General features: G+C 44.9%; 1 protein-coding gene across 1 annotated transcript in view; it reads right to left on the bottom strand.

Moving 5' to 3' along the window:
• SLX4IP (SLX4 interacting protein) overlaps positions 1 to 14,716 on the bottom strand; it is a 187,365-nt gene that overhangs the window by 49,602 nt on the left and 123,047 nt on the right. Inside the window, exon 4 of the mRNA XM_022556451.2 lies at positions 14,069 to 14,189. Within this exon, the coding sequence (XP_022412159.2) occupies positions 14,069 to 14,189 (121 nt within the window). The remainder of the gene's footprint in view (positions 1 to 14,068; positions 14,190 to 14,716) is intronic.

Below are 14,716 nucleotides of genomic sequence, written 5' to 3' on the forward strand. Positions count from 1 at the left end.
CTTTTTTATTTTTCTTAGCAGCAACTTATGTATCTATATTATTCATTAAAGACACTCAGAAACACACAAACATACACAATTACAGGCACATATGCACCAACCTATGACCCCAGAATTGTGATTCGATCTTGGCCTCAAAGTTAAAACTAGCATCTCTTCCCAGGCATTCATTTTTTTTAGGTTTGAGATTGTGTGGACCTAGTCTGGGTTTTGCTTAATGTAGACATGGATGATTTTCTCAAGACATTCCACACAATAGGTTAAGCCAAGTTTCCCATTAGTGAAAATAGTTCATGATCAAATATCTGAGATCCATTTGAAGCTGACTGGAGTTTAGGCTCTAAGTAGTAACGGCACTGTGCTACAACAACAAATACAAACCAGCTCCACAATTAAGTGTAGATGAGCAGGTATTAAACACGCCTCTACTCAACTCCCTGGAAATCGCCCAGGGGTTTGCAACGCTTCACAAATGCACACCTCCTTCAGAAAACGGTGGTGGATTCATTTAGAGGTGATATAAATGGCCACTGTACCAAAGGGAGCAGGTGGTCCCTGCCCAGTTTATAGACGTTATTACAGTGAATATAAAATTGTTTTCATTATAGACAATTGCAGTGGTAAGCTGAAAATACTAACTACAACAACCGTAATTTTAGATTCTCCACTTTTATTCTAAATAAAAGGGTGTCATGTTAGGGAATTTGAAAACGAAAGCGCTCCGATTTTTAATCATCACTGGGGCTACTGGTCCCCAAATTCCCAAGATACCTAATTAGCAAATCCCAGTCCCAAAGCATTAAACCTCAGCATGTTACCCTCCACTAGACAGAGCCTCTTCACACGTCCTCCGTACCCTTCAAAGTCAAAGAATTCTTAGACATTTAATCAGTGAGATAACTACTATCTATTTTCTCTCTCGAGCTTCCCAATGGCTATTAATATTAGTGATGTGAAACTCAATTACTATGAATTTTAAAATCTTGGCATTGTGATCAGAGGGCCTGGCCAAAGGAAAAGAATTTAAAGGGGACAGACAGGCTGGTAAAAGCCATAAGCGCTTCCCATACATAGGAAAAGCTATTACTATAGGGCAACGGACATAAAACTCCCAAGAAATGTACAGTACACGCCAAGGTAAATAGTTTCCACTATACCTTGTCATCTCACACATTAAAAAATTATATGCAACTCCTGTGAGAAAAGGCCACTGCTTTCTGAGAAACGGGGGTGGGGGGAGGTAGGGGATATGTGTGTGTTTGCTTTCCTCGTTAGTATCTGTCAAACACAGGAGAGGTGCCACTCTTTAAGACTTCGTCTGGGATTTGCCAAAGGAAAGTACAGCTTTGTCGGGGTGGGGGGAGGGTCTCACTATCTCCTTCTGCCCCCCACCCCTCCCAACACACACACACACACACACACACACACACACACACACACGCTATGTGGCAGCCAAACCATTTGAACAATATTAAGGCCAGTGTCCCAAGGGCCACATTCCCTACGTGCTAGAATAAATCACTGTTTTCACTGGGTAAACCATGAGAACTATAGGTCCCCCATCCAGTTGTCACCATTAGAAACACTGTGACAAAACACACAGATCACTAATAGAATGGTGTTATCTCACGCTGATTATCAATGTAAGGCAGTGACTTTCTCTGCCAGCAGGGCAGGAGTGCCAGCCAGTCCCACCTGCCACCAAGCAGGACTCGTCTTTGGAAGACCTAGTAATAAACAGTCAGTCTTCGCAGAGCTGGTAAATGGGCAGGGCTCTCAGCCAATTGGGACAACTCCTTTTAGAAAAGTCTTGCAACCACCATCTGATGACAAAGACCTTTCTAGAATCCAAGAGTCCCAGGGGATTTGGTAAAGTTGTTTTGAACTTCCCAGTTCCTGAATATGCAGAAATTTGGGAGCAGAAAGTCTGGATGTAAATGTGAACCAGCCCAAGCCGCCTCTAAAGTATAAATGGAGTTGCATCACCATAAAAGCCCCAAGAGAATTGGCATTGTAATTTGAACCTCAGCAATGGCAACGCAGACTTCGTTTTATGAGGAAAAATCATTGTTTGTTATGTGCCGGGCAGAGGCTTTCGGGAGAAGGCCAGGGTGGGAGAGGAAGCAGCTGACTCACCAGCCAGCAGGGTCGATTTAATAAGGTTTATACTAACAACGAAAAGGCCTTCTAGGTGGTTCAAACTGGCGCTCGACAACCTCTTGGTGTGGTGAAAAGAATCCTAAACTTTTTTTGAAGCTTTGCAATCAGGTCTTTTTGTGTGTTTTAATTTCTTATAAAATTAAAAAAATAAACAAAAGATCAGTTATTGCCACTTCAGCAATGTCCATAGCAGGTAACTATAACAAGTGGAAACATGATGCATAGAAGTTTACAGTTTTTGCTTTTCTTTCCATTTATTGCAATAAGTGATTAGACAAGTCTCCCCAGTTTTTGAGGATGCAAAGTCTCTCGTGTTGTCATTGCTGCTTTAGCACAGTTACGATAAAAAGTATAAAACTTAAAGTTTTACAAATTTCCAATTCCTGGAAAAATCACCTTTGCTGAAATTGCGGCACGTTCACCAGAGGCCTTGTGAGCACTTGCTTCCATTATTGCCCTTGTAAGCTTCTCGTGCTGATGAAAGCCGAGCAAATGTTTTGATGGAGTACATTATGAGAAGAAATGTAAATAATAACCAAAGCTATTTAAACACGTGTAAAGAGAAAACACATGTTTCCATGGTGCCCTAGGACACATCTAGGGAAATCCATTTCTCTTTGTAAAGGGCTGTGAATAGAAAAAAGCAATGTCTCCATATTAAGAATATTTAGCAGCATGGCAGATTGTTTTAAATGTGCTGTGCTTTTTACTGTGTATCAAAGCGCAGGAGCTCCCAGCTCCTCCCGTTTCAGGCCGAGAAGCCCTTCCATGGCAGCGTCGGCGGCCGCCCACGGCTCCACCTCAACGGCCGGGGAGGGCAGGGGCGGGTGCTGACACACAGCCAAGGTGACTCCGAAGCTGGGACTCTCTGCCAAGGGCCTATGTTTCATCAGGGCTGACAGCTGTTGGAGAGACGGTAACTTTCATTGTCCCTAATGTCTAAGGAAAGGATGGTCACGTGACTGCGTAAGGACGGTGTTTCGGAGCAAGCTTTCACTGTTCTCTCTGCAAACGCCCGATGGTTTACATGGAGGAAGGGCTGGGCTCAAACGGAAAAGGTTTTCACTTCCAAAATTTCTTTTAAATAGGAAAAGGCCCTTTTTTCAGTGGGCTGGGAAAATAAATACAAAGCAAAACAAACAGCACAATATGCGAATGTGCGCTCCTGGGGCCCCTGGGGAGCAGGGCTCACAATCGGGCCTGTGTCTGGAGAGCAGAGAGAAAGCTTTTTTTGGCAGGTACGGCGCATCGGGCGATGGGGAAAGGAGAGGAACGTTTCTCAGACGGAGGGAAGAATAGGAAGAACTTGCTTGTTTTGGCAATTCTCATCTTTTTCTTGTGCTCCTCCTGTTGTGTGCACACCCGCTGATTTCCTAACATGGTGGTAAAGTGCCCCCCGCCCTCCCCAGGATGCTGAGTGGGTGTCGATGGACAGATAGGAGGTCTGTTCATCTGGCCCCGAACATTCACAGAAGATGCCTCAGATGCCACAAGAGAACGAGCTGCACGCTGGCTGGAGATTTAAGCTAAGATTTTATAGGAGCGTTCAGCTTAGAAGAAAAGCCAAATAGAAAGCCAAGGCAGACAGAAACCACAGTGCCCAGGAAAATTTAATCTATTTTACGGCATTTTCCAAAGGACTGGGTTTCTTACATGTTAACTGCAAGAAAAAGGTTACACAGAATGGAATAATGGGCAGTAAAAAAAAAAAAGGAAAAAAGAAAGATTACTGCTCTACAAACACAAAGATGTCTTAAAGCCCTAATATTTAGACAGTGTATTGTGGGAAGTGCTTGGAGCTGGAAGATGAGCTCTGTTTTCATGATTAGAGGGAAATTTTATTAAAAAAGAAAACACACACACACACTCTCTCTCCCTCCCTCCCCCCTTAATAGGGAGGCTGAAGCAGTGAAGAGAAGCCAGGCATCCTGACAGCCATGTTTTCATGATGCCTCTGACACTTCCCAGTTATGTGACCTCGGGCAAGTTGCCTGAACTCTGAGCTTGGTTCTCATCCTTAAAACCAGGGTTAAGGATGCTGCTAGAAAGGGCTGCCCCAAGGATCCACCGTGGGTACGCGGAAGCCCCAGCACAGTGCTGGCACCCATCAGGCTGAATCTTGGTAACGGTAACTAGTAGGAGTGGTAACGTTGGAGGGCACTTGTGGTGGTGGTGGGGCTGAAGGGCACTTGTGATGGACGGGGCTGGAAGGCACTTGTGATGGGCGGGGCAGGAGGGCACTTGTGATGGGCGGGGCTGGAGGGCACTTGTGATGGGCGGGGCTGGAGGGCACTTGTGATGGGCGGGGCAGGAGGGCAGGCATCTGCAGAAGAGGCAGAAAATACTGCAGCTCACCTTACACTGGGGTAGGATGTGGTTTTGACTTTCTCAAAACCAAATGAGGAAAACTATCTAATAATTTGTAACTCGCAGACCACTTTTACCTCTGCCTTTTGTTAAAGGGGCAAGAGATGCTACGATGGAAGCAGAGCACAAAGCCTTGGCAAATGAAATGTGACCAGTGAGCACAGCTACAGTTCGTTCCTTTACTTCTTCCAACGCGTGTGCTCCTCCTGAGTGACAGGCTCTGCACTGGGTGCTGCCCAGGACAGGACCCTTGCCCTCCAGGAGGAGGAAACGATGACTGTGCCACTGTCCAGGCCGCTGGAAAAGGGAGGAGCAGCTCCCTGAGGGGGAAGACGCAACAAGTCAGATAAGGTTCCTTAAGGGAAATGACGCGGGAGCACAGGCCTGCAGGGTGATGCAGAGCTGGCCCAGCGGCGAACAAGGAGAAGAGAGTTGTGGGGAGAGGAAGCAGCATGTGCAAAGGCCCAGAGGCGAGAAAACATGATGTCCTGGGGGCCTGTCAGTTAGGCTATGGTGCCAAGCTGATAAATGAGGGTTTATCATTTATCCCCCCCTGGCCAAAGCCATCTGGGACCAATGACTCCCCTGCCCCTAGAGGAGAGAGGCTCCTCCGGAACCCAGCTTCCCACAGGTCTGGATGAAGGGCCGCCCAAGTCTCCGGGTACCGGGCGGTTGGCTTACCCAGCGTTCTCCTGAACAGCCTGACGGCTCAGTGCCTGAAACTGGGACTAAAATGTCCCGCCCCCCTCCCCGCCACCCCCACAAGGTCATTTTCATGCTTGCTTAATAAAAAGGTTGATCATGGGAGAACTGGGGTCCCTCTGCTGGAATGCAGTTACAAGGTACATAATGCTGTACCCCAGCTAAGCACACACAGCTACAGAACGGCAAGAGAGCAAAGGACCCCGTGTGAGACTGTCAGCCTGTGCCAAGTGATGCCCTGCATTCCCTAGAACCCTCTGCACAGGTGGGGGCCCAACATGGAGAGGACACTGCCACCACGGCTCGTGGACCCTGGGGTTGAGGGACACCCTTCAGGGACTGTGAGCTAGTTGCTGGGAGGACTAATGACCAGGAGAGACATGGCATCTGTAGACCACCACAGTCGAAGAGTGGATGGGTCACCTGGTGATAAGGTGGCCAGAAATTTGTCGTCCACTAAAGCCTGTGGCTGGGTGAGTCACTTGGTCCACTAGAGGGCCATGAGCCAGTGGTAGCCTTGGTAGGAACGCTGTCAGTGGCTTGACCGACAGACATCTTTGGCTTATTGGTTAACTGATACGTCCATGACTCCAAATAAAATGGAGAACATACTTGGGCCCTACTTAAACTGTATGTTATTGGCTGAATCGTGTCTCTCCAAAATTCTTATGTTGAAGTCCTCACCCTAGAGGTACTCAAAATGTGACTATATTTGGAAATAGCATCTTTAAAGAGATCATTAAAATGAGGTCATTAGGGTGGGCCCTAATCCAATATGACTGTATAAGAGGTGGGCTTTATACGAGGGGGAATTTAGGACACAGACATGTAGAGGGAAAACCGCGTGAAGACACAGAGAAAAAGGCCATCTGCGAGCCGAGGAGAGAGGCCTCAGAACCAACCCTGCTGACACCTCGATCTCGAACTTCCAACCCCCAGAAGTGTGAGAAAATAAATTTCTGTTGTTTAGCAGTCTGTGTTATTTTGTTATGACAGCCCTAGCAAGCTACTACACTGTATAATAGAAAAGAATCTAGGTCTGGTAAATAGGGGTCTGACTTGGGCTACCTTGAAAGACAGCCACAGCTTCTCAGAGAGCCAGGCACCCAAGCAAGGCCCCCTCAAAAATATTACAAGTACATTCTCTAAATTTTCCCCTTGGGCTCTGCAGTTGTTTACTAGGGTGCCTGCACAGTGAGAAAAGGGAAATACCCGGCACTTTTGAGGATGACTGGACGCTAGCTCTGAGACTGTGCTATACCTTGGGGTTTCTGGTTGCCACTGTGACCCACCAGAGGGGGATAAATAGAAACCTGGCTTCAATTCATCTGACAAAGGGCCCAGCAGGTCTGTGAAAATCTGTAGTTGTCTTCTCAGCTGTTGAGTATATGACTGAAATAGATTTACTCGGCAAATGACAGAAGGACAGGGACAAGGACATTTGGGGAAAAGTTACAGAGTGTGAGAATATTTGCATCTGATGTGAGTGTTCTCTGAAAGGCCCCATTAAGAGGTTCTTACAATAAGCTGGACCAGATGACCTGCCCCCATGCGTGCTGGCCAGCCTCTTTCCCCAGCTGCCCAAGTACCTGCTCAAGGACTCAGGAGTGATGTGGCCACGGGGGCAAGGATGAACATTATGCTTGGGCTCAACAACACAGACTTAACCGCATCAAGGCTGAGCCCTGCCAAATGCCCAATTAATCTGAGCCTCCCCACCAACTCTCATATCACAGGGAGATGGGCTAGCCGTGGAGGGTGGATTATATTAGACCTCTTTCATCACAGAGGCGGCAACAGCTTACCTTCACTGGAATAGACCCTTATTCAGGATTTGGATGTACCCTCTATGTCTGCCATGTTTCTGCCGGTCACATCACCCATGCACTTCCTGAAGGCCTCATTCACCATCACCAGTGCAGTGATTCTGACCAAGAAAACTCATTTTGCAAAATAAGACAGTGGGTTCATAAAATTCAGTGGTCCTACCAAGCAATCAAGCCAGGCTCAAATGCAGCTGGCCTTATACAGTGGTGAAAAGGTCTACTGAAAATTCAGTTATGATACAAACTGCAAGGCAGAAGAGCTTGTGGAGCTGGGGTGAAGCCCTAAAGGATGTATTATGTGCTCTGACCAGCAGAACAACGCATTCCCTTGGCCAGAATATGTGGTTCCTGGAACCAGGGAGTGGAAGTGGGAAGTGACCACCTCAGCAAAAAGTTTGCCTTCCATCCCCATGACTCTGCTTCTTTAGTACTCAAGAAAAGACTAGAGGGGCTTCCCTGGTGGCTCAGTGGTTGGGAGTCCGCCTGCCGATGCAGGGGACACAGGTTCGTGCCCCGGTCTGGGAAGATCCCACATGTCGCGGAGCGGCTGGGTCCGTGAGCCATGGCCTCTAGGCCTGCGTGTCCAGAGCCTGTGCTCCGCAATGGGAGAGGCCACGGCAGTGAGAGGCCCGCGTACCGCAAAAAAAAAAAAAAAAAAAGACTAGAACAGAGAGGAAAACATGAGTCAGGCTGAAAGTTCAAAGCGCCGTGTAACTGTTTCCGGCTCTTCACGCCGCTAGACAAATAGACCAAAGGACGGTTGAAATGTTGGCTCACGATGGTACAAGAAGAGCAACAAGGTAGATGGGTAACACAGAAGGAATATAACGCGTTCGACCTAGCAGAGCACATCCAGTGCTAAAACTTAACGCAAACTATGGCAACCTCAGAAAGGCAGGACCACTGAGGGCTCAAATCCCTTAGGAAGGAAAGTTTGGTCACCTCGCCAGGTCAAGGAACCTGATCAGCTGAGTTACTGGCTAAAGACAAATGGAATATGAAATAAATATCAGAGGAGGGAATATACAAACACCAACTATTTATTTCATGTAACCAACTACAGAAGTTAGAATGATAGCATCTTCCTAAATTGTCTTCCTTGCTGTACCACATATATATTTATATATTAACTAAGTTTTTTGTTTTTTTATTCAGGGTATGTTGGCAATAGTTAGCTTCGTCATTTAGTCAATAAGGAAACCAATATGGGCTGTGAATAAACCGAAGGAGGAATACACATCGCTCAGAAATCTCGGGCTTGGAGCTGGGATGTGAGACTTGGGGTTCTCTCTCTTGGAGGAGGTGCTGAGCATATTTGGTCTGTAGTTGGGAGAGTTGTATTGTCAGGCAAAAGTTTGTTGTTATTGTTTGGAAGTTTATGGAAGAAGGAAGCCAACAGGAAAATTTCAGTGGATATTTGTAACTCGTATCCACCCACCCAAAACTTCTGCCTATCCTCCCTGCGTTTTGGTAACTTCCCACATTTTTTAAGTCCCACCTTCCCAAGGTAAAAGCCAAACATTTTGCACTCCCTGGCTCACCTGCAACCAGGATACAGCCATGGGATCCTCTCCATGGGAGGAGCACAGAGCCATGGCCACAGGCCAGGCCGTCAGGCTCCTGTAGGCTCAGTGCTGGGCTTCGCAGACGGCAGCTGAAAGGGCTCATGAACCAAAGCCGTCCCCCCATCTTGAGGCTGAGGCTGTGCTGTCTGTGTAGACTCAGAATCGGACTGCCTGGCCCTCCTACAGGTAGATTCTGTTGAACTACCTAATATCTTTAAGCAACTTCTTCTCTGCTGTAGAGCCAGACCAATTCCAGCTAGTCTCAAGCAGAAATGAAATTAAACAAAGGATATTAGGTAACTAAGGTTCCTGACCACAAAAGGTTTTAAGCTGGAGACGATCACATTTTTGTTTTCAAAAGGCCCCTCTGGCAGCAGAGGCATGGATGAATTGGAAGGGAAATCAGGAGGCCGTGGCAGTGATTCAAGAGCTAATTAATAAGAAGGGCCCTGACCAAGCGAGTGACACAGGGAAAAACAAAACTTTAAGACGAAAAAGGCAAACGACCCAATACAAAGGTAAGCAATAGTTGTAAATATGCAGTTCAGTCAATAAACACATAAAAACAGAAAGATAAAAATCAAAGGGCATGACATCTCTTTTTTTGATTTTTGGCCTGTCAGACTGGCAAAAATTAAAAATACCAGTAACACTCAATATTGGCAAGGCTAAGGGGAAAAATATTAATGAGGTAGAGTTGACAGAATCTGAGCTAAGTCTTTAAAATAGAAACTTTCTTACAGCATTAATTTTTACTAAATCCATTGAAATAACAATTCCAGGTGACTTAAGAAGGCTGAGGCTACTGGCAAATGTCTGTGCTATGCTGTTCGCTGACGGAGTTTTTGCCAGTACTCTTTGTATTCCTCAATATTACATGATTAAGGAAATGGCTTAAAAGCCATTTATGTTATTTTTTTTAATAAAGATAACTCAGAGGATGAAATATATTAATTTTATTAAAGCAATCAGCAAAGTTACCAGCCTGGTGACTTCAGCTCACCAAGCATCATGTGTTAAGTGTCTATCCCATGATGAAGTACGTTATCGTTACTCAGATCTGGAAACGGGAAAGGTAAGAAACTCACACAAATAAGGAAGATACCCAATTTACACAAAAGCGAAAACCACACACATTCACCCTAGTCACCAAGACAGTAAGAGCAACTCTATTTTCAGGGAACATGAGACACAGAACTAAACAGTGAGGAGGAAATAGGCAAGGCCTTCCTTACAGTTCATGGCTCTGAAATTCCTTTTGAAGAAAAAGGCATTTAAAGTAAGACTATGGGAGCAGCCGAGAAGAGGCAGTTTCCATTTTTAGTGACGCTGATAATAAACAGTCTGGGATGGGCGGCATCACTATGTATGTCTGCTTCATCCCTGCGGGTGTGCATGTCCTAGAAGATGATGCATCTCGGCCCTCTATGGAAGGCAGCCCTGGGGTAGAGACGGGCGAACAGCGCTCTGACCTTTAGGAAAATTAACAGTTTAGTATGAGGTGAAGCAGAGTTACCGGTTTCTGCTCTTGAATTAAGCAGCTCGGTCATTTGGAGGGGGAAAAAAAAAAAAAAAAAAAAAGAGGCTCTGGGGTGGCAACCCCTCAATCTTTACCAACAAAGAAAGGGAGAAAGGCAGGTAAACTGATTATAAAACAATTATAATACAATGTGACCAATGTTATAAAAGTGCTATGAGCAAGGAAGACAGGAAATTGAGGAAGGCTTTGTAGAAGTAATATGTGAGTTAGGTCTTAAAAGCTGAATACTAGGAGATTTCCAGACAAAAGAGAAACCTGAAAACGTAAAAACATAGAGGTATAAAGAATGCAGGTTTGCAGGAAATAGAAAAGTGAGTAGCAGGAAGGGACAAGGCAGGCGAGGTAAGTTACAGCAGGCCTTGACCTTACTAGGAAGAGGAAAGATGTATCCATGTGTGTAATTAATCACTTGTACAAACATTTATTAAGAACCTACTGCAAACCGGAAAATATGCTCCATGCCGGGGATACCACGGATCATAAAAGAGGCAGAACCTGTCTTCAGGCGACCGGCACATTTGTGGAGAGATCAACATTAATCAAATGGTGTGAACCAAAGTGCAGGATGCTCCTGGGCCTGGAAACAGGGGACCTGTGGACAGGATACGCTTCCCTGGGGTGTGGACTTTGAGCGGAGGGCTGAAAGTGGCAGAGGGGCAGGGGAGGACCAGCGCTCCAACACGGGCAGAAGCCCCAGGATGAGTGGAAGAATGAGGCTTTGAAAGAGAGGAACTGAAGCTGCTGTGGCTTAAGCATGAAAGAAGGAACAAGGGCCACAAGATGAGGCTGGAGAGGCAGCTACCCCAGAGATCTTGGCCTTCCCCCAGGAGCCCTGGGGAAATCCTGAAGGGCTTTCTGCACAAAGATCAGACCTGTGACGTGAAGGGATTACACTAACTCAAGTGTTGACAACAGGTGGGGCATCAGCCAGAGCGAGCGCAAGGGCGCCAGCGAGCGTGCTGCTGCAGGTGTTCGAGTGTCCAGCTGAGGCGGGACCATGGACTGCTTGGTGGCAGCAGAGGACTAGCTCAGGTGGGGACATCGAAAGACATGTTCAGTCAAAGGTTAACTGTTCTCAGAAGCAGAAAGAAGGGAGATGCTGCTTTCACACCGAGTTGGCTTTCGAAGAGGGAGAGGAGTGAGCAGCACACCGTTGCATCAGCACCCTCCTGCTTTCTTGGGCAATCAACCGCGCTGCTTATCTCTGACAGAGAAGCCCGGCTTTTGCCCCCACTAGGGGGCATCGGAGGCTCCAGGGGCAAAAAAGGCTTCTTGTTTGTGGTTGTATGTTAAATAAACCAAGTCAGAGGCAAATGACAAACTGAGAAAAATCTCTTGCAACATACATAACACACAGAGCTTGAATATCCTTAAGGAGCTCTTACAATGTATGAACAATAGAGAGAAATATTATAAAGAAATTGAAGTGTGCAAATATCTAGATCATCAAGGTGTCCACCATACCACTGTTTACAACAGTGAAAATATTAGATGCGACCTAAATGTCCCACTGATAAATCAAACTATGGACACAATGGAATTCTATGCAGTCATTAAAAACAGTGATGTGGACCCTGAATGGCCAAAACAATCTTGAAAAACAAGAACAAAGTTGGAAGAGTCACACTTCCTAATTTCAAAACCTACTACAAAGCTATGGTAATCAATACAGTGTGGTATTGGCATAAAGACAGACATATAGACCAATAGAATAGAAGAGAGAGCCCAGAAATAAACTCTCATATTTATGGTCAAATGATTTTTTATAATGGTGCCAAGGCCACTCAATGGGTCAAAGGACAGGCTTTTCAACAAATAGCACCGGGAAAACTGGATATCCACATGTGAAATAACAAAGTTGGACCCTTAACTTAAACTATATAAAAGATTAACTCAAAATGAATCAAAGACCTAAATGTCTATAAAACTCTTAGAAGAAAAAAATAGGGAAAAGCTTCGTGACACTGAATCCAGCAATGATTTGTTGGATATGACATCAACTGGCTACATCAAAATTAAAAACGTTTGGGTCAAAGGACATTGTCAAAGGCTTTGTTTTCTCCATTTCTCTCAGGAGGGAGAAAATATCTGCAAATCATATCTGATAAAAGATTAATATCCAGAATATATAAAGAATTCCTACAACTCAAACAAATAAACAACCTAATTAAAAAATGGGCCAAGGACATAAACAGACATTTCTCCAAAGATACACAAATAGTTAATAAGCACATGAAAAGATGGTCAACATCACTAATCATTAAAGAAATGCAAACCCAAACCACAATGTGATACCACTTCACATCTATTAAATTTTAAAAATGGTGATGTATGTGTTTCAAAGGACTTTTATATTATGTTAGGTGGGAAAAAAATAGATTACAAAATTGTATGTACAGTAAGATCACTTTTCTGTTTAAAACAAACTTCTTGCCCACGTGAGCCCAAGAAAGGCTTTGGGTTTCATCTTGGGGCCAGAATACCATGTGTTCCCTGCCTGTGAGAGAGGCTGGGAAAGTGAGTATTTAGCTCTTCCCTCAGTAGGAGTGGAGGCCAGGGGAGGGGCCAGTTGAGGATGGGGACTGACTAAGCCACTACCACAGTGGAGACAGAGGTCTTGGAACTTTCCCTGCTCCTTTTCCTTCCGTACTAGTTAGAAAGTGACACTAGCCAGGTCTGCTGGAGTACAAAGGATGCAAGCTCCTACGGCTTTTCTCAAGAAGACTTACAGTATTACTAAGCAAGATGCCAGCAAGCGTCATCTAATACAATATTGTTTGGACTGAAAATTCTATTTGTCTGAGGCTTTTGGTTTGAATAAATTTAACCTATCTGCCCACTTATCAGTCGTGCCCAAGTAAACAGTGCAGATTAAGTATGCCTTCAAAGGGGAGGATGTGACACCATTCTTTCCCTAAAGAGGTGTTGCATTAGCATAATCTAGTTCACAGCACTACAGCACTGTCCTCTGAGGATTAACATGGGCTGACTGTTAAGTGTACTACAAAGAGTGCCATGAAATGCTAACTTAAAATTAAAAAATTAAAAACACCACAATGACAGAGTGGAGAGAACACTGGTCTGGGGGGTCAGGTTCTGCTGCTTGTCACCCAAGTCCTCCTCCATATTCAACGTATCCCTGAATATGCTGAATATGAATCTGTGCATCAGGCACTGAGCTAAGTGCTGGGGGCAGGGAGAGGAGAAGGGAAGATGCCAGATACACGACATAATCTTTGTCCTCGAGAAGATGATCTTTTATTTGGGCAACCCCCTTCATCTCGCAACCTCAGCTTCTTCACCCATAACTCGAGGATATGACCATTCTCCAAGTGTTATTAGGATAACAGGGTGGGATATTTCAACCTCAGTGCCCTTGACATTTTGGGGGATAGTGTCTTGCTGTGGGGAGCTGCCCTGGCCACTGTAGGATATTTAGTGGCGTCCCTGGCCTCTACCCACCAGATGCCAGTAGCTCCCCTCCATGGCTATGACAACCCAGACTGTCACAGACATTTCCAAATGTCCCCTGGGGCAAAAGCACCCCCAGGTGAGAACTTCTGAAATAGGGTGACATAAATGAAAGCACTTAGAAAAGCATAAAGCCCCAAATCAAGTCAGTGTTAACGTAAACCCAGCTGTAAGACTTGTCAAAAAAAAAAAAAAAAATCCTTTAAAGAATTTATAGCTTACTTAGGAATGTTTATTTTCTATTTTTATGTATTTTGCCTACCATTAAAAGCCCTTCAGGGCTTTCTGGTTAATTTGCTTTACCTAATGAATGTATCTTCAATAGAACATATTTTTAAAAAATGTATCACTGGACTAACGTGACAGCCAGAGTCAAACATAACTGCCATCTCTACAAAGCAGAAATTTTATCCAAAATCAAAGTACTCCATTCCTACCTTTTAAGGACAAGGGACTGGATCTTGTGAATTCTGTATTTGACGGCCTGTGCTGTTTACGAACTCCTAAGTATTCCTTCACTCTTGAATCAATGGTTTCTTTTAACAGTAAACAGACTTCCTAAAGTAAATCAGAAAATTAGATATAACTTTCTAATTTAATGCAATGCAAAAAAAGTCAATATCATGCATATTTAAACACCAAAATCGAACATCTCATTTTGTTTGCTCTTTAAATTAGCTATGAATGAATAAAGGAATCTTATATGTGCTCATGGATAATGCTGCAGATTTAAATTTGCCACTGAGCTTTGCCTGAAACCATGATGTTGGCTTACTCTGTGATATAAGAAATACATTTCATTTCTCTCTGCCTCAGTTTCACATTTCTAAAAGGAAGATAAAAACACTTCAATGTAAAAATCAGGGCGATCAGGTGACAAAATCAGAGAGGTAAAGACTGTTTTCATGTAAATATCAACCTGTGGGACTGTGACAAACGGAAGAGAGAAGTCAAACAGAGCCAACTCTGGCTGGAGATGGTAGCCCCAGAGCCAGGCCCACTGGGTGGGGACTGTGGACTGGGAGAAGCTGGGAGCCAAGGCACAGTCAGAGGGAACCCTGACCCCTAAGCAGTCAACAGGGGGC

This window comes from Delphinapterus leucas, chromosome 15 (assembly GCF_059928025.1).
Source record: "Delphinapterus leucas isolate spDelLeu-1000000601 "Yukka" chromosome 15, BTC_Dleu_Yukka2, whole genome shotgun sequence".
In the NCBI taxonomy this organism is placed as follows: Eukaryota; Metazoa; Chordata; class Mammalia; order Artiodactyla; family Monodontidae; genus Delphinapterus; species Delphinapterus leucas.